At 33.6% G+C, this 21,275-nt stretch overlaps 1 protein-coding gene across 2 annotated transcripts in view; it reads left to right on the top strand.

Moving 5' to 3' along the window:
- The window catches only part of LOC130649507 (cyclin-F-like), a 51,716-nt gene extending 41,698 nt beyond the window's left edge, over positions 1–10,018 (top strand). For both annotated transcript variants that reach the window (XM_057455791.1, XM_057455792.1), the window contains 5 exons: positions 2,912–3,002; positions 4,679–4,749; positions 7,449–7,510; positions 7,594–7,681; positions 7,761–10,018. In XM_057455791.1, coding sequence (XP_057311774.1) covers positions 2,912–3,002; positions 4,679–4,749; positions 7,449–7,510; positions 7,594–7,681; positions 7,761–8,469 — 1,021 coding nt within the window. In that variant the 3' untranslated portion in view covers positions 8,470–10,018. The remainder of the gene's footprint in view (positions 1–2,911; positions 3,003–4,678; positions 4,750–7,448; positions 7,511–7,593; positions 7,682–7,760) is intronic.
- Positions 10,019–21,275: the final 11,257 nt, after the last annotated feature.

The raw sequence follows: 21,275 nt of genomic DNA, 5'->3' as shown, positions 1-21,275 counted from the left end.
CAAAAAAAATGTTGTATGTAACAGAAAAACGTTACCAGCAACAACAACAAAAAGATACGCGTATGTGCGTCACAAGTGCGTCACATATGCGTCGCAAGCTATATAGTACTAGGCTGTGAAAGAATTTAATGCATCACATGCGTCACATCCAAATTTTCAAATGAATAGTATATATATCTTTTAAAAAAATGTTGTGACGCATACATTTAACAGTTAAACACATGCAAAAAACCGAGTGACGCACTGTGACGCATAGAATTTTACAGCTAAATATCTTCAAAAACTCAATATTTTGTTCTGGCACCTTTGTGCTTTTGCACATGTGCCAACCTTTTTGGCATTGATGGTATCAGGTTGTCAATAGTTTGTTTTGGAATACCTGTCAACATGGTTTGCTTGATTCTATTTACAAACTCTTCATATGTTTCTGCTGTGATGTTCTATTTCATTGCGTCTTCTTTTAATTTTGTCCTAACAAGGTGGAAAAAATTTTCTATTGGGTTTAGATCCGGGGAGCGTATTTTGACCATGACATAACCTTTGCGCTCCAAGGCCACCCTCGCTGCTTGGGAATTTTGTTTAGACATCCATCCTGAAGAAACGTAAAAGGTAGCGCAGACTCGCTCTTTTCGAAGGCAGTGGGGAACTGTTCATCAATAACATACCTGGCAAAATTTTCGCCAGTGATTTTCCAGTCATGATGTTGTCACATGACAACCCCATTACCAAAACTGATCGCAACGAAAAAAATTGATATCTTCCCCCCACTGCCTTCTTTTCGTCCTTTTGTTGTGATAGAAAGACCCTCGTTGGGCCTACGCCAGGTCATACTTGATACTGTTCTCGCCTCTCCAGCCGGGTTGGGCTTAAATGCAAATCCAATCCCATCCAAATAAAACCCAACCTCCTTAGTCCAGTACTCAGCCGGGAGATTTAACTGTTGCCTAGCAAACTTCGTGCGAATGAATTTGTCTTTCACGCTCAAAAGTCCTTTTTTCCTTGATTGACAATACTGGTAACCATGTTTCTGCAAACAACGTCGTATGTCTCTGTTACTTATCTCCCAGCCGAGTCCTGCTGTCTCTTGAACTTTCCTCGAGGAGAACTGTACCCCATTCCGCCGCAATTGTGCCACAGTTGCCGTATTTTCAGTGTAAATTTTAACGAGTATCCCAAATCGTTAGGTATGTCACCTCTTGTCTTTGAAATTTTTTGTGGTTTGAAGTTAAAAGTACGCACTAATGCAGTTTTATATTAACCCCTTTATACCACGAACGTATATTTACGTGTAGTCCAATGTTTTCATTTGGCCACTGAGTTTTTTTAGTCATGTCTTCACAACCATGAATGTATAGATACGTCCATATTATAAACTCCTAAACATCCAATGGTAAAATAATATTTGCCCATCAGGGCTTTACTTAAAATGGTGTGTAAATAATCAGCGAAGTTTTTCGTGCGCACTTTGGTTGCTGCGTAGTCAATATTGCGGTGTTTCGTATGTGGTTGTCAACAGGAAAAATGTCATAAGAACGCTTGTTGGTAAAAGGGAAAAAAAACAGCCTGTCAAAAACTCTTAACCTCGCTTAAAACCCTTGTGTGCACTAAGCTTAAGTATCATAAACCATTTGATGTGTCAAAATTAGTTCCGAATATAAGAATAAATCAACTGAATATAAAACTGAATTCACAGAATATAAAATTGAATTCTCAAAATATAAATTTGAATTCACAGAACAACAACCAGTCACAGATATTGTATTCGTTAAACAAACACTTAATATTTTAGCCAACCTGAAACAGTAAAATCAAGGTTGTCCATGCGAAACAAAGAAATAAAAAGGCTGGTGTCACAATGGACTATTAATCTACATGCCAGCCTGATTACTTTTATCTTAAATCAATCCTAAATTTGTTGCCTGTCGCAGTTTGCATACTTCTTATATACTAATACGAAGTGTGTGGATGTGTCCATTTTCTTTTGGAGTCTATGACGTTACGGCGCGACGTCAATAACACTACTTTAACGTCAAAATATAATAAATTAATGAAGCCATTACAGTGTACTTAAAACTTTAAGGCCAAATAACTTGGAAACGAGGTGGCGACGTCAGTCATTTTTTATCGCGTGGGTAACTAGCAACCACCTGGGACTAATTTGGGTAAGTTTCCCAAACCTGCATCCCTGAATCCGTTTCGGAATGGATGGGTTGATAAGGTCATCAAAAACCCCAATGTCTCTGCAACCGTTTGTTAAAGATACATGATCCTATACATTTTTTTGATCAGCGTTTCAAGATCTATACGATGAAAGCAACAGGTATACAAACTTCTAAAATAAATTTTTTTGTGTTTTGACGGGTCTTTGCTGACGTCAGCAAAATTTTTAAACCCTTTATCTCATTGGCTGTTCATCAAAAGCACAGGATTATATACATTTTCTTGATCAGTGCGTTAAGCTGTGCACAATAGAGGCAACGTGGAAACAAGGTTCTAACTTTTTTTTTTTGTGGATAGTTTGCTGACGTTATCAAAATTCGAATGACCCTTCCTTTTCATTTTTATCCTGCTTCTGCAGTGGATTTTTCCACTGGCTTCATCGACTAATTCAGCAACATGAAGTTTTTTTTAATGTAGTTTTTCATTTTGTTGCAATATAAGTTTTTTCCTTAATACAACTTTAGTAATTAGATAATGCTTTTAAATAACTGCTGAAACACAAGTTGCTGGATAGGCATACTAAGCCTGGGAGGTTCTAAAATAACAAGCATGAGTGCAGCATAATCCCAGTCTGAACTTCAGAGGTTTAAGTATTTCAGCCTGGAATAGTTTAATGGGTTGAAGGACGTACATTTTCTGGTGTGTTATGGTTTAATCAGAATGTGCATAATTAATTGCATGGATTTTTTAGAATGATGGGAGAAGTAATGGGAACATTGAAAGCTGATCTCTGGCGTTCAACCTCTTCTGATTATTTAGAGCTGCTTCTATCATCACCCTTAGTAAGCAACGTTTTTTTAAACCTGTTTTTTATCGCCAAAAGTGTCATTTTAACGGAAGTAGTTCGAGATAATGAAACAAAAGTACCACTTGGTCCTTGTAGCTAGAAACTCCAACCTAAACTTGGCTACCTCGCTGGTTTTAAAATTCTATCGATAAATTTTCGAAAGGTTTCGAGTTGATACTGCGAGTAACATAACATTATACGCCGTTTGTAAAGACACTCGTGCTACTTAATACACAGAAAGACGTTTGGCGAACATTATAATATAAATGAAGCAAAGTTCGAAAAAATAATAAAAAAAGTTCCGCTTTGATTGTTTCTTATCTTTATCTGTAATTCAGTTTTTTTATTTCATTTTTGAGAAGCTTCGCCTTGAATGATGGAACCTTATAAACATATTCTCCTTCCAATTAGTATTAAAAGAAATGACACTATTCAACTGGGTTAATTTTCTGATGTAGATCTACGTGTATAAAATGTGCTTAGAGGTGTATTTCGGCATTTTTTTGAAATTGCAGTTAAGAGCAAAAAACTCAGCGAAAATTGTCAAAACATTTTTATAATTCTCAGTTACACTATTGCACTGAAAGGGCGTGATGGGATGGAAAAAAATTATCTGCAATTCTCACCAGTGCGGAAAGAAGATGTTTGTTGGCTGACAGATAATTCGCACTGGCGATATTCCAGCATCAAGGCACTTTTGATATTTTTAAATTATTTTTAATTTTTTTAAATTCTTAACCTCTTTCAAACAATACTGCTTTTTCCTTGCAACAAGGCTACAAATGTTAATAAGTTTAATTGTTAATAAAAATACCTACTTTTCTATATTGATAAACAGAATATTTGGACCTACCTGGTACGAGCGAGGTCCTATAAAATGACCTGTGTCTGCCTGTTCAGTTTGTCTCAGTATTTTTCTGATTTTTTGCGCAATGACAGGGAACAATAGACCCTCGCATGTGACGAAGTCAGTTTTCTGAGAAAAAATCTTATTGTCTCAAAAATGTCAGATTTATGCGCAGAATGACCATAAATGGTCCTGATGTTTTATCAACAGAAACAAGATGGTCCAGAAGTTAAAATTTTTAAGTTCTGTACACAAAAGATCTGATCTGTAAATTGTACCTTTCAAATGTTGGCATTAAGATGCATTTGTCTCTTTATACGATTGGTATAAAGAATCTTAGAACAGATTGTTTCAAATTGAGAAAAATAATCTAACAGGGTCCTTATATAGCTACAATTTTCTCCCACGCTAAGATTTTAGTTTTGTTGGCATATTTAGCATTTACTTTTAAAAAAACCAAAAATCAAATTGTGTTTGTGGATGCAGTTTTTTCATAGAATACAGCAAAGTTATGCAAATAAAAGAGATGGAAATATGTAACACAGTTTTCCCTTTAACTTAAAACTTGTTTTCGATGCATGACGTAAATCGATTCTTAACAGCATCAAATTTTCAACGAAAAGAAGTGTTACTTCATGCTTTGGTAGAATTTCTAACCCGTCGGTATGGATTTTTGACTGCAAACAAACCAGCTTAATAACTGTTGAGCCTTCAGGTTTTTTATATTTGGCCTAATAAGTTAAGAACCTGCCATGAGTAAAACCTGATATAGCAGAATAAGTTCTGCTTTTGGGTAAATCTACAATACAATGCTTGCTTTTTAGATTCGCGACATTGAAAAAGATTTAGTTCATTATTTGCATGATTTGTCTCTACAGTACACTGTTGCTGGAACGTAAGTGTCACTTTCGGTTCGGATGAAATTGAAGATAAAGCTAGTAATTGAGGGATCTATTTATTATAAATAAAGGTCAAAAATTAACGGTGAAATAATAGGAACACTGGTGCATATTCGAAATCCACACGAAACTTGCTTGCTGGGTGATTGTTCTATCGATTGCACATTGCACTATCGATATAATGCTACCTCCCACATGCTAAACACGAGGCGAGAATACTGCCTCTTTGTGACATACCTTTCTACTAACGTACCAATGACATAGCATAGACTGATGCACCAGCTGAGCTAGGTACCAATCATAGAGATATAATAAAAGAGAAAGAGACACAACACGATAATTTTCTATTCAGAACCCTATTGTTCAAACAACGATGCGGAGGAGATGCGTCACTGTGTTCCAGTTCTTTTTGCGCGTTACTTGCAAATGACTAATGACTGGGGTTTTTTTTCAGTATAGAATCCCGACAATTTTACTTGCAAAAGATGAAGAAAATAATTAGGTTTTCCACTGAATTCCGCCAAAGTTTATTATTTAAATAGCTCTCAGGGGTTTACCCTCGCCTTCGAAATAATTTACCTGCATAATTTTCAAGAAAATCCGTTTAAGAAAAAGCCCGAAGGTCAAGCAGCCATATTTGTTGTTGTCGTATCTATATCAAAAGCAAACATGTTTTTTTTCAAGAAATACTGAAGGGATTATAAATCCTTCATAAATATACGAAGGTAAGGGTTTATTCTTCTCTTATCCTTTAACCCTATTCGGTCCGGTTTTTACGTGGTCGCATAAAAAATTGCCCGAAAATCCGTTTTTTTCCGATTTTCGTACAAAATCGGGAAGCAACCCTATAAAAAGTTATTGACCCCCCCCCCCCCCTGGTCATAGAATGTTCGAAAAACCCCGGACCGAATAGGGTTAAGTGAAGGACAATGGCTAGTCAAATTTTAAGGGCAAAGTTCCACTGTTAATTTTCAGTGTTGATAGAGTGTAATTAACTGGCGGTCTTTGAAACCTCGTGACTTTAAAAACCTAAAAGTTTTTGTAAAAAAGCGAGTTGTGGCTAGTTATCTTATTTAAATGTTATTTCAAAATAGCTTTTAGCAACATACTATCTTGTTTCTATTTAGGTTTCAGGGGCTGCTTTAAACACATGTAAAATAATTGGATTGCAATGGACAGGGTAGCTAGCTAGCTATACCCTCGATGACGGCTAATCACAAAATTTAAATTGCTATTGCTAGCCATATGAAGGATTTTTCTCACAACTATCACAGTGATGTCAGCTCTGAACTCAACTGCTTTCATATCAGACAACTGGAATATGCACTGAAAATTAATTACCAAAATTTCGCACAACTTATTTCAAACACACGTTTTACGAAAACCTTAATCAGTATTAGAAAACCAGATAAGCATTACCAGGAACGTATGGAAGTGTCAAATCATCTATTTAATGTATCTCCAAGTTACTGATTTAAAAAAAATTCACAGGTCATACCAGGTAAAAATATCGATTAACTGTGCAGTTACTTATCGATATACGCCAGACATATTGAATTCTATTATGTTTTGGAATAAAAAATTTGTCTTGAAAGATCCATTTTTGATCAGTGATAACTAAATCGAGCTGTACAAACATTTTCAAGGTATATGCAAAATACCACCACATCAACAGTTAGAAATTGACATTGAATTGGATTGACAATATTCCATTGAAACAAAATGAACGGTGTGATACCTGGGAAGTTAGAAAGTTGGGAAGTTAGGTTAAAGAAGAAATGTCGAAGAATTCAGAAAATTTAGGGAATTTTGTTGTTAAAATTTAACCACCATGTCAACAATACGTGTGTATATATACCTTGAATATTTTGTTCTTATAAAGATGTTATTAGTATTTACTGTGTCAAAGCTTGATATACACTTTTTTAATCAGAACCATGGACATTTGGCTTTACCTTCAGGTGGTTTTTTTTTTACATGATCAGCCTGAAATTGTTTTTATTTTATATTTTGAGCATTTTAAATTTATTTTGTTTTACGCACATTACAAATATTTGCAATGTAATATCACATTTACACGTATATAAATAGTAACAATTGATTAATTGATTTTAAGTTGAAGTATATTTCATATAGGAAAGTCAGGATTTTAATGTCAGTCAGGGAAAATAAGAATTGACTGGACATTCACTCTACAAAATGTTTTAAATTTTTATTTTTTTTATATGGTTTTTTGTTGCAAACGACGTGCATATTTCATAGATTAGGTGCTGCTAAAAAAGTCGTTTTAACGAGTGTAAATGTGCAGTTAATTATTACAAAATATTAAAGTTTTTCGAACATTTATTAACTAATTAATTGGGCGAAATCACAATTGAAACATTTTATTTGACATGATTGGATCAGAGTAAACAATCCAGCTTCGGGGACTTTAAATTTTCATGAATGCACCACCTGCTCCAGGGACGCAGATCATTACAATAGTGTGAATAGCCGTTGTGTCTCTTTTTTATTATATCTCTATGTACCAACTGCCTTACTTGCCGCACTTGTTAAGCCATATTTTACCTGGGACATGCATACTCCTACGGAGAGATGTTGAACAGGACGCTGTAATTCATCAAACTCATCAAAAGAACTCATCAAAATATCTAAGAGGGTTAGGAAGTGGTATTAAGAAATTAATTTTTTTTAGGTATAAAAGATCAGTAATTGCAGCCTCAGTGTTATTTTTGGCAAGATTGATCCTAAATATTGGTAAGTTTCGCTCTCTTATTCGAAGGAGTTATTTATTTTGCCAGTTATTTATTTTACCAGTTTAGAGATTTTTGTATTTCCAGAAACACCTTGGCCATCAGAGTTGTCAGATTTTAGTGGTTTCCTAATCAGAGATATTGCTAATTGCACAGCAATACTTTACTACAAATGGTTTGTATTTTTGTTTACCTTTAGTATGTTTGTTATCAATACCTGGTGTTTCTTTACATTTTTTTACTTACATTACCAGCTTTATTTGTCCTTCGGTAAAAGACGATAGAGATTTGCCGTTAAGGAGCATCAAGGAAGAATATTTATCTCCTAAGCATTCGAACATTGCAAATTTAACTTTTCCACAACAACTTCAGCTGAAAAGCCGCATCTTGGCTGCTGACTGTACATTGTCATGTGTGTCCGAAGATCCTTTACAGTTTGTTGTTATGTCTCTTGATATTGATGAAACGTTTAACGCTAGCGTTAGAAGTATCGATTACTATGGTGATTATGAAGATTTTCTAGATCATGTTAGTGATTCAAGCTGCGACGAGGAAAGTTTCTGCGTAGGGAGAACTCAAATATCATCGTTTAGATCAGTGGACGAGTTCTCTGATGATGAGACAACTATGGATGCAGAAAGTTTAAATTATGGATCCTCAAGACTGAATCAGTCGAAGGAAAGTTTCACGCCTATTTACCACAGTAAGAACGTAAAAGCAGTGATGATTGAAAAGAGTGAAATGGTTGAGTTCAAATATATCAATCCGCTGAATGAGAAAAGTGTTTTCTTGTTTCCTGAAGAGTCTTGCCATTCACAACTTCAAGACAAGACAAATGCAGTATTGCCTGAGACACAGAGAAGTGGTCTAAATTTTCCTATTAAACGTAAACATTCCTCGTTGCATTCCGACATTTGTAGTAAGCAACATAGGAACAATGTTGTTGGCAAAAGAACTAGATGAACTTTAGTAAATTTTAAATAGTGTTAGTTTTTTGAAACAGTTTTATTTTTTATTTGCCTTATAGGCGGAGTTTTTATCGAAACCTTTTATTTCCTCGTAGAAAGTAATAGTTATCGCATGGTACAGAGTACAATGTTACATATAACGGCTAGGAAAATAAAAACAAAAATATCAGAAGGAAAATAATATATGTCAACTTGTACGACGCTTCGGGAGATACCCAGTTTATCATTATTGCAAAAAAATCTCAGCATGATTTTAAAATCGAAGGACGTGTTCTTTTTCCAAAAAAGTTTGTTGTAAATTATCTGTGGTATAAAACCCGTGACAATAAATTCAAACAGTTAACGACCTACAAATTTGTAAAAAGATAAGAACGCAAACAAAAGTTAATTTTTAATAAGAAGTAGAAAATTGTGGATAATGAAACCGCATTTGCATATCACTAAGAGACGGAATAAAAAAATAATTGTTTTCATATACAGCAGCTTGGTTTTTAAAAGTTTGTTTTGATAACATTCGAAGTTATTTTCGAAATTTGAATACTGTCTGTTAAACATCTGTTGTTGTTTCTGAAAATATGACATATTGTATTTACCTCTCGTCTTAGTCAATCACGTATGAGATGTTTTTCGTGCTAATGATGGATGTGTCTATTTATACCAGAGCATAAGTACTGTTATTGAACATTAATTTGTTCTGTACAATATTTATATATATAATTTATAAATATGTAACATTTATAATTTATAACTTACTGAAACATATTTCAGGTAATGTTTTAAGTTCCAGTAAATTTTTTAACAATGCATTTTATCAGTTCCTCTTATCGCTTTTTTTATTATTTTTTAGTCATTTTAGTGCATATTGGCTTCACTAACGTCTATTTTGTGCATCAGCATAAAGATTTTTTAATTTTTTTAATGACACGATAACGCATGCAAAAGAACATTACATACAAATATTTTAGCTAGATAGCTTTTGTTAAGGGAATAAATTTTCGCGAATTTCAAATTCGCAAAATGCGTAAAATGTCAGGATTGCTATTCATTTTTAAAATTGAATTTTAAGTTAACTTTTTAAACAACTTACTTTTTCGTGAGCAGAATTATATGCGACTTCCTGTCTGTTTTTAATTAAAATTTTCAAAGTTACGGAAAGACGAAAATAAAGTCGGAAATTATTTAAAATCTGCGAAAGCTCGCCACAATATCTGACATTAAAGTGTTTTTGATTTATTTTGATTTATTCTAATTTTTTTGAAATTTCAACATAGTTAACTTCTTATTCGCTAAACCGGAAACATTAATTGTAGCGAAAATTTATCCCTGTGGGGGCAGTAACCTTTGTGAGAATAGTAAGTTTTTATTAAAGTTTTAGTGTGAAGCTTTAGCATAAATAGAGTTTATTAGTATTATTTAATGCATGTTTCAAACGTTATAAATATAAAATAACATTTTTTAAATTACGTTTTGAGTGATACAGTGAGTTTTATGTTATTTATCACGATCATAATTTGTTATAAAATAAAATGTTTTTAGCTTGAAAAGTATTTTTTGTGAGCTGAACCTGCAATTTGTTACCGCGATATTTTTCTGGTCGATTATTCATTCTCCACCATAGCCTATCTGCTATCTCTTTCGATCGCACTTCTCTGACAAAACGGAAACGAAATAAATAAAATTAAAGCAAAAAGCCGAGGAGCTTTAACAATTTTGCGAAGGGAGACACAGCAAAGATTGCTAAAATTTCTCTAGCGTTACATGACGATTAACGGAAGCGTTAGTTGTTAGTTGTTGAAAAACTATGTCAGTAGGCAACCTAGCACTGCGCCAGCACCGTAGTTTTACTTGACATAAACTTAGCATAGCGCGCGAACATTGACCAAGAAGCGTATTAGAAGGCTTGAAGATTTCTGCCTTTGTCAATGAAAAATTTACATTAAAATTTAGTTATAAAATACATGAAAGATTCAACCAAGGCTGAAATTACAAGTTTCGAAATGCAAAAAAAGACAACAGTAATCAGGCAGATTAAAGCGCTCTTTTGATTGGTTTACTTTTATTTTCTCTCTCAAAAGTGGTGTTATTTTCATCATGTCGAGTCATGGTCACTGTAATACAGCTTTTTTTTTTTTTTTTGCAAACGCATTTTGAAGCATATTCGACTTTTAGCCGACCGGGTCCGGGATTTACGGGAACCTACGCCTTTCCTGTTTTCGGTTATTAAACTGTTTTTACTGTGCATTGGATCAAAAATGATATCATCTGAAGCATAGTTCACAAAGAACAAAAAGTACGTCTTCTCTCCCATACATAAGGAATCCCTTTCTTCAAATATGCATATTATACAGAACATAATATAAAGTTGAAGATAAAATACAAACTATACAACATCTTCCCTCGCTTTTGACTATAATCTACTAATAAAGTAAAACAAAAGTGCTCTTGTATATATTACAAGAGTGTTTTTGTGTCAATTCAGAGTCTACTTTCATGTTTTCATGTTCTCTTTTTGGATAAATTTTTCTTTTCTCCTGGAACGTCGGTGTAAGAGTTCCTGAATCGATATTCAGTTTAACAGTTTTAAATAATTTGAGATTTCTAATGTATTCTTGGCCATAGATATATGTTTGTATGTTTTGGGACACCTCATGTCAAACTGTTAACATCATAAATATACCACTATAAAAATGGTCCTTTAATAATTTTCTGGGTAACCCCCATGAACATCATGAACATAATAAATATACCGCTATAAAAAACGCTGCTTTAATACTAACTTTTATATAAATGTAATGTTTAATCATCTCAAAAAATCCGACAAAATCCGGTCGACGGCATCATGGGCAAGTAGAATAAGGGAAATCCCCGTTATTCAAAAAAATGTCCTATTTTCCGTCCATGTAAAAATTTATTGATAAATAAAATTTGTATATAATAAAAGAGACAAAATGAGTTGGTTTATATACACCCAGCGCGATAAACAAAGTTTTCTGCTTCCAAACCAGTAGCAGTGCGAAATAGTTTATTATGTTTATGTAAATTTTCATATCTGTATTTAAAGGAAAAAAGCTGTTCATTTTCTTCTGAAAGAAAATCGTTGCGTTGTTCAAATTCTTGATTTTTTCTCTCAGTTCTTTTAATTCCCTTTTCAGTATATCAAGCTCCGTAACCTCTTGTGAAATTTCCCCATCAAATTGGTCAGCAGACACTACAAGAGACTCTTGGTACTCTGAAATGACTTCTTCACTTTTACTGCTGCTACTACTAGGGATATGCCTATCTTTAGGTGGAGGTCTTCTACGTACTTTGTGTGTCTCTATTTTAAAGATAGAAGGTACAGCATCCCTCCCAATGTTATTCTGATATCTTCAGTTTTGAAATGAAACTCGCACACTTTATAATTTTTTTTGGGATCCTCAATGTTAAAATTATCAGCGCCACCTTTTCTTCTAACATTTCTAATAACATTGGTCCACTGCCGTCTTAGGGTTTCTTGTTTAGGAATTCTAAAAAGTCCAATGTTTGTTTTCTTTCTGTCTGAGTCGTAAAGAGCACTTTTACAGCCAGGAATACAACAATAATTCCCAAATCCACCAGATAAATTTTTTTGAGGACGAGTTTTACTACTACCTGCGTATACTTCTTGTGAATTCATTTTTGAATTTCCGCGCCCGAAGGCGTAGGAAATTCTTTAAAACCGTCGTTTTTTTCTTTCGGAGCATTTTTTGAGAAAAAATCGACCCTGGGATTTCATGTTGGTCCGTCACAGATGTAAACTTCGTACCCAAGCTCCTTAACTACTGGGAAGTCTAGTATTGACGCTTCAGGCCAAAATTGGTATTTGTTTTCGACAAAATTTGGCACAGTTCAACCTCGTCCCCAGGGCATCTTGTATCTTTTCTGACCCTGGGACGGCGATACGAACATGGACAACACCATGTTCGTATCGCCGTCCCAGGGTCAGAAAAGATACAAGATGCCCTGGGGACGAGGTTGGGCACAGTTAACAAATAAAGTATGCTGAAAATGTTGATGGTACAAAAGTTTGATTTTTTGTCACCTAAATGTCATTTCTGGTCAAAATTTATCCAAAAATTAAAACTGCTTTATTTTCTACCAAAAATTGACACAGTTAATAAAAAAAGTATGCTGAAAATGATGGTCACATCAAAATTTGATTTTTTGTCAACTAATGCCGTTTAAGACCATAAACGTTTCAATCGCAAGACTTTCAACCATGAATGATAGGCTGTATTTTTTGTTAGTTTTTTAATTTGAAAAAACATTTGCAATATATTGAAGAGGAACTTGCTAAACATTCTGCTACTTATGACAATCTTCTTGTGATCGGTGATTTCAATGCTGAACCAAGCGAAATTCCACTTTCTGATTTTGCAAAAATGTATGGTTTGCATAACCTTGTAAAAGAGCCTACTTGTTTTAAAAGCCAATGCAACCCAACTTGCATCGACTTGATCCTTACTAACAGATCATCAAGCTTTCAACACACTAATGTTGTGGAAACAGGCTTATCTGACTTCCACAAGATGACTGTGACTTTTATGAAAACTAAATTTAAAAAGGGTAAACCGAACATACAACAATATAGGGACTACAAAAAATTTGACCATGAAACTTTCCGGGGGGACCTTTTTAAATCGTTAAATGAAACCGATTTCTTAGGTATTGATCTTGAAGCATCTTTGAACAAAGTCATGAACACTCTTAATATACATGCTCCAAAGAAAACGAAATATTTGAGAACCAACCAAGCACCTTTTATGAATAAAGAGTTAAATAAGGCAATAATGACTAGATCTAGACTAAGAAATAAATACTTAAAAAACAAAAGCGATGAAAATAAAACTGCTTTTAAAAAGCAAAGAAATAAATGTGTCAAACTAGTACAAAAAAGTAAAGAAACCTACTATAACAATTTAGAGATTAAAAGTGTTACAGATAATAAAAAATTCTGGAACACAGTTAAACCTTGCTTTACTGAGAAAGTCAAAAACAAAGAGCTGATAACATTAGTTGAAAATGGAAAAACTATCACTGATGACCTTGAAATAGCATCGATTTTCAATGATTATTTTTGCAACCTTGTTCCCAATCTTAGAATCAAGCTAAATGAAAATCCACAAAATGATAATATTTTTAATGATAAATCTATTGAGACCTCGTTATCAAAATTTGCTAATCATCCAAGTGTTGTCAAAATCAAACAGTTTTATGGCGAGTCTGGTAAAAAGCTTTCTTTTAGACGAGTCAGCCTATCTGATGTTACAAAAAAAATTAAAGATTTGGATAAAAATAAAACTACACAGCAGTCTGACATTCCAACGAAAATAATACAGGAAAATTCTGACATTTTTGGAAATGTTTTGTGCAATAGCATAAATTATAACATCGACCAATCCAATTTTCCAAAAAGCCTTAAGAACGCAGACGTCATTCCAGTTTTTAAAAAGGAGGACCGTACGGACAAATGTAACTACCGCCCGGTCAGTATACTGCCTAATATCTCTAAGATATTCGAAAAATGCTTATACGAACAAATTGAAGCTTTTTTTCAACCTATTTTTAACAAGCAGCAGTGTGGTTTTCGGAGAGGTTTTAGTACGCAGCAATGCCTTATAGCAATGATCGAAAAATGTAAAAAAAGCCTAGATAATAAAGGATCTTACGCAGCGTTATTGACAGACTTGTCTAAAGCTTTTGACTGTATAAATCACGATTTACTTATTGCTAAATTGCACGCTTATGGGTTTGACAAGGATGCTTTGAGATTAATACATAGCTATTTAACTGGCCGGAAACAAAGAGTTAAAATAAACAACTCATTTAGTACGTTACTGGACTTCTTATTTGGTGTGCCACAAGGGTCTATTTTAGGCCCACTACTCTTCAACGTTTTCCTGATAGATTTATTTCTGATAACGATTGAAACTGATATAGCTAGCTACGCAGATGACAATACCCCATATACGTATGGGTCTGATAAAAATCAAGTTGTAGAAGACCTTGAAAAAACAGCAAAAAGAATGTTTATATGGTTTGCTGAAAACGGTATGAAAGCCAATGAAGCAAAGAGCCATCTTCTTTCTAGCTTACCACTTGATACAAAAGCTGTCGTTGGAGACACGTACATTGAAAACAGTGACCAACAGAAACTGTTAGGGATAAAAATTGATCGGAAATTAAAATTTGATTTGCATGTAACGGACTTATGTCAAAAAACCAGCCAAAAACTACATGCGTTAGCGCGTGTTGCACCTTACATGGATACTCAAAAAAGAAGAGTTATTATGAAGGCTTTTGTTACCTCTCAATTCAGTTACTGTCCTTTGATATGGATGTTCCACAATAGAACATTGAATAACAGAATTAATAATCTGCATGTAAGAGCACTTCGAATAATCTATTGTGACCATACATCAACATTTAAGGAACTGTTACATAGAGATAAATCAAAAACGATACACGAAAAAAATCTTGAAACACTAGCTATAGAAATATATAAAGCTAAAAACAAACTCTCACCTGATATAATAAGTGATATTTTTCTGTTCCGTAGTAGCACTTATAATTTGAGAAATGAAAGAGAACTTTGCTATCGCACAGCAAAAACGTCTACTTATGGCACTGAAACTATCTCAAATTTTGCGCCAAAATTGTGGCAGATGATACCATCAAATATAAAAACATCTGAAACGTTACAAGAGTTTAAGTCAAAAATTAAGAAATGGAATCCAGAAAGTTGCCCTTGTAGGTTGTGCAAACCGTATATTAATGGATTAGGTTTTATTTGACAGGCAGACTTTTATTTAGTATTTATAGCATTTTGCGATTTGTTTTTGTTGTGTTTTTTTTGTTTTTTTCCCGAATTTTCTGGCATACCACTTCCTTGCAATATATAGGATCTCAAAAATAAAAGCTATAGTCTAACCATCCTTTATCTCAGGATGATGGTATGCAAAGCAAAGAAGTCAAATTAACTAAATTAATTGCCTTCTTCATTGACTTTAATTAGCGACTTTTCCCGAGAAGCTAGAATTTTTTTTTATTTTTTTTTATTTTTTTTTTTACACGTCAATGTAAAAGAAATTGTTAATAATAATAATAATAATAATAATAATAATAATAATAATAATAATAATAATAATAATAATAATAATAATAATAATAATAATAATAATAATAATAATAATAATAATAATAATAATAATAATAATAATAATAATAATAATAATAATAATAATAATAATAATAATAATAATAATAATAATAATAATAATAATAATAATAATAATAATAATAATAATAATAATAATAATAATAATAATAATAATAATAATAATAATAATAATAATAATAATAATAATAATAATAATAATAATAATAATAATAGCAATTTCTTTGTGAGTTTATTATGACACGTTTCGTTTTGTTTGCGTTTGTTGTAAGATATAATGTCACTGGTGTGCTTTATCTTCAGAGGTTCATGCACCAAACCCCTTCGAATGTTTGGCACAATAACACAACTAATTAGCAGGTTTTCATCAAATATTTTGGTAGCGCGCGGAAATTCTTAGAGCCCCCAGGGCTTCTTGTTTATTTTTGTTTGCTAACTCAACCACAAGATAGTTGAGCTTTAGCTTCATAAAACTTATTTTATTTTAGCATTTTAGTCATTGACTACAGGTTCTCATATTGTTTTTTAAAAAATAAATCAAAAGATTTGGCAGGTAAGCACGTTTTTAATGTGCTCAAAACTTTTCGAGGGTCAGGTGTTAAAAAACGATTTGATTTCGCCTACTTTGTTTACATTTTACCATTCCAAGCCTCGTTTCCATGTATAGCGAAGTATTGCGCATTCGAATACGAGAAACCCGTATTCAAGGTACCTTTTGCGATTTATGCAGATTTTGAATGCCTTTTGATTCCCATGAATGATGCTAGAGAAACATAAATAAACAAGAGCCTTATGGCGCGAACACGGTTGCAGCACGCACATGATCTTCTTTGGCCCGTTCAGCATTTGGTATAATTTTTTACCAAGATCGCAGTGTGTCGAAAAATTTTGAACTGATGTGTCTACGCAAGTGATGATGCATTGCACATATTCGCGAAAACGAATTCACGCAAACTTCCAAAATATCCCGATCCACCGAAATTTAATCTGACCAAAACACGGCAAAAATTTATTTTGCGCATTCGCAAAAAGTTAGTACACTTGTCCAAAAACGGTCATGCGCACAATAAGGCTGCAGAAGTGTTTATCGTGCATGTGATCATTTTTGGACTTGTGGATTAAATTTTGAAAAACGTCATAGATGACCTGGGTAAGATTTGCCCGAGTCAATTGTGTGTGGTAAATAAAAAGCCCCGGGCGTGGCTATCAAATCCAGTTTTAAATTTACGGACCGACTTTGTTAGAGCCAGACCAGGACAACCAATTTGTATAGGCGTTAGCATTGTGACATCTAAAAGCCCAGACGTGATTCAGAGGTTTAGCCGAACTATCAAAACCGGGAAAATCGGGTTTTAGATTTAAAGACGGAATTGTTGGAGCTAGACTGGAACAGTCAAATTTGTATAGGGTTTAGAATTATGACTTCTAGGAAAAATATAGCTGTTTTTGTCAAGAAAATGCTTTACAGCTGAAGGTTATATGCAGAAAATATGCCAAAAAGATGGATGGCTTGAAATAACTGTTGATAATCACTGAGGAGGAATTGCCAACCAAATATGGAGGATAAAAATGCTTCGAAAAATCTCTCCCCAACAGTAATGATTGATGATTATTTCACTTATATAACTAGTATATATGTATGGCATAAAACAAATATATTCATGGCTTAATACATGGCTTTTGTTAGTTATTGCTCCACATTTACTACTTTAAATCAAGCCTTGAAATAACTGTTACTTGTGAGAGTGTATATTTTGCTTTAAGGCTGGAAACTATATACAGAAAAAGTACACTCAATCACAGGTGCAAGGAGTAAACAAAACAAAGCAAGTCGTGAAACTACAGTTATATACATTATGAACAAGCCTTGAATATTCGTCAGACATCAACCATGAAGGACTGAACTTTCTGCAGGCTTGTTCATATGTATGAACAGAAAAAACAGTAACAAAATGTAACAAAATGCAATGCTAACCAGTAACATGCATATGCACTGCAAGACTTGAAATAACTGATCTTTCTGTGTAAGTATCTATAACTTCCAGTTCATATCCAGCATCTATACAGAATGTACTACATATATGTGGTGTACAATAGTTAATTTCAAAGCTTGCAGTGCATCGAAATTCTAAAGCAATGTTTATATTTAAAGTTTAGAAGTCAATGACAACATTACGGCGATTAACAGAAATCACAGATTTTTCATCCAACAGCAAAACCTTGCATACTTGGTCTTTATCGTCAACTTCAACACTTTCCCTTTTCGCTAGGAGATATTGGTTAAGCTGAGTGCTATACATAACCACATCTTGTCCTTCATTCGTTACTAACTGGATCGTAACATTTGATGACAACGAAGAAAATTTTGTACTATTTTTACTTTTGGCGCAACGAAAAAAATCTTGTCCAAGCGTGGATTCTTCAATTTGAGTAAAACACCGAGGATTATTTATATACCTTCTGGCTGATTTTTCTGATGGGAAAATGTAAGGACTTCTTTAGCTGATATGGTGGAGACGATTGTTTTATTGCATTACCTTTCGTCCAGGGCAAGATCAATGATTCGCTGGTTGTAGTGAGAACAGTTTCAACAGGGGTTGAATTTAACTCCCGTACGGAAAGATTTTGTAATTCATAGGTACCACTCGTGCTCAGCTGATTTGCGATTTCATTCCAAAGGGAAACTAAAACAATCCCACTGTCATCGTTAACGAATGTATCAGTTCTTTTTGCAGACGAATCCATAGTTGAAATAGCCACATTATCAATGTCAATATATCCTATTATAGTAACCATCTGTTTATCATAACCACTATCAAGCACAGTTTTGATTTTTTGACGTTTGGCAACATCCTTTTTGATGTTTTTGTGAGCGAAATCAGCTTTACACTCCTCCAATCTGGTGTTTCTATTGACTTCAATGTTCTGGAGGCTGTTATCTTTCCAGTTCGCTTTGCGTTTATAATTAACCAACTTTACGGCACTCTTCGATTCAGCTGCTTTTTCTATCTTATCCCCCAAATCCATTCGAAATGACACACCACGGTAAACAGTTTCATCAGTTTGGACAGTAAAATTGTAATAACCAACCCTGCTATTTCTTGCCTTTTTGACTGGACTGAGATCATGGAGGTAACATGTTAAGGCACCTGAATTTAAGAAGAAAAAGGTAACTGATTCACTGGTTTCAAATTTGGGAAAAAGTCAAGCTGATTTTACTAATACCTTTTATAATATACCTCATCCCAGGAAATTAAGATGTCCTTAAACCCCTTGCTTAAGTTTTTGTTTTTGCAAAGTTTTCTAAAAGCAGATTCTTAGAAGAAAAAAACATCCGAAGCAAGGTAAAAACTAAGCAGCTAAAATCTATCAGAAATAAACTAAAAAAGTAGTAATGACATACGTAAAAACTCGTGTGGAGCAACAAAACACATGGGTGGTGGTGTGAGGTAATTTGAACAGGTTTTTTTTGGTAAAGACAATAGTCTTGTAATATGGGAAATTTATAATAAAATCAAAAAAAATTAAACGTACCGTCGCTCGAACTACTCGAGGAGGAGTCTTTTGCACCTCTTTTCCCACTTTGACTGCTGTTCTTGCTGGAGTCTATTTTTGAAAGGTTAAAACGTGGCACAGAGCCAGCAATTTGGCTACTTCGTCGTGGGGGGGGAGGGGTAGAGAATGCAATGAAGGGAGCAGTGTGAGAAGGTATGGAGAGGAATATTATTGTATTGTGTCTAAAATCAATTCATTGCGAGGCATCCTGTTTCATAATAGCTTTCCAGAGTTCTTTAGTGACATGAGTATTATTATGTTATCTTAAGGGCATAAGTTTTAGCGGACATTAAATTGTTCCGGTTTTGCCCCCAAATCACTGAAATAAGATCCGTAAAGTACAGTCTGGAATGGCTGGCAGTCGCAAATATAAATTCGCCACAAAATTAATCCCGAAAAATATTAATTTTAAAATAAGCCAATCAAATTTTCCTCAATACAGCCAGAACAAAAACACCCTCCAACGTTCTGACTTTGAGGAGCCATTTTATGATCTTTCTACAAGTTACTCAACACTTAGCCTTTTTATGGAAAAATAATATTAGTAATCGCAAGGCAAGGCTAAATTATTTTTTTGATAGTATAGAGTAAGATCGATTATTTGTGAATATAAACGCTCTAATATATTAATCTTACAGGTGAATTCTAATTCTAATTCCAAACGCCTTATCCGCATACAGACACTGGCGTCTATCCATGATTCTAGGGTATTTATGGCAACTGTCATTATCTACATCAAATCAGGTGAAGGGATCAAAACACGTGTTGTGCGGATATTAGCTTTCATAGATTTAACAAAAGAAAACGCAATTACAATTGTTCATAGGTTTTCGTAAGAATAAAATTTAAACATGAAAATAAAACAGTGAGAACAGACTCCTTGCCGATTCCTTTCTCTTGCATTTCCATGAGCTTTAATTGAATTTGGCATAGGAAACATTGCCGGACAAAACAGTCTGATTTCCAGTAAATAGATTATATGGAAGTAGTGTATGCTTTATATTATACTCCCGAGTACGTTTATTTTGTCTAAAATTGCTGCGGTAAATTTCTCTTTTCATTAACTCACGAAATAAAACGAAGCGTTGTCGTCCTAATGACATCATCTACTATAATAAATATCACATAGACCTTCTTCACCAGGCATCAATGAAACAATACACAAACCACTTGACAGGTAGAATTATGAAGATGGTGGCTTCGTTTAGCTATCACACAGAGCTGGAATGCTTGTTTTTGTATTATTGATTAATCATAACTGAACTCTAAAAAAGTAAAAGCAATCGTTTTTAAACTTATTTTGATAAAGTATTCAACAATCGACAAAAAGAGAATATATACGCATATACGGGGGTGAGATATAAACAAAAGAAGCAAATAATAAAGATTTGAGGGATTCCAAATTGAAAACAATGGGTTCATATAGGCTTTTGAAAAAGCTGTTTTTGTTCCCAAGTTCTCTGGGCTGACAGGGCTATAATTTCTGATTGAAACATCGTAATCTGCCGAAATTTTATATAATTCGTTTACTAGCTTTTTGTCTTGGCTTTAAAATAATTTATTAAGAAAATGGGTGTCATTACAAATTTTTTTATAATCTATACAAAATACATACCCGTATTTTGCAGACTACATAAACTTTAAACTAAGCTATATTAAGAACGGAAACACCTTTTCCAAAATCTTCATTGTTTTCAAAGCCATTTCATTAAAAGTATTTTCCAAAATCAACTTTTTGACAAAAATGTGGTATTTTAAAGGAATAAATTGTTGGGAGAAAAAATTTTGTGAATCGAAATTTTGAGATTTTTTATATTTCGCGAATTGGTGAAGTATATGGTATACTTACAGGAAACATTGCGTTGTGTAAGGTATGGTTATCCAATGACAACATTGTGTAGGTATATCCATATAACAAAATCTTTTAATTCGAAACAGCACATTAAATTTGACAATTTTAACAGTTTCAATTTAAAAACCAGCAACATTTACTTCAAAGTGGATTTTAGTTTTAAGTTTCGTTATCCAATTCTTTGAGATATGTGAGTTAA

Source organism: Hydractinia symbiolongicarpus, chromosome 7 (genome assembly GCF_029227915.1).
Source record: "Hydractinia symbiolongicarpus strain clone_291-10 chromosome 7, HSymV2.1, whole genome shotgun sequence".
NCBI classification, from domain to species: Eukaryota; Metazoa; Cnidaria; class Hydrozoa; order Anthoathecata; family Hydractiniidae; genus Hydractinia; species Hydractinia symbiolongicarpus.
Note: the sequence above shows the minus strand (reverse complement) of the source record. Positions and strands in the feature narration are given on the sequence as shown.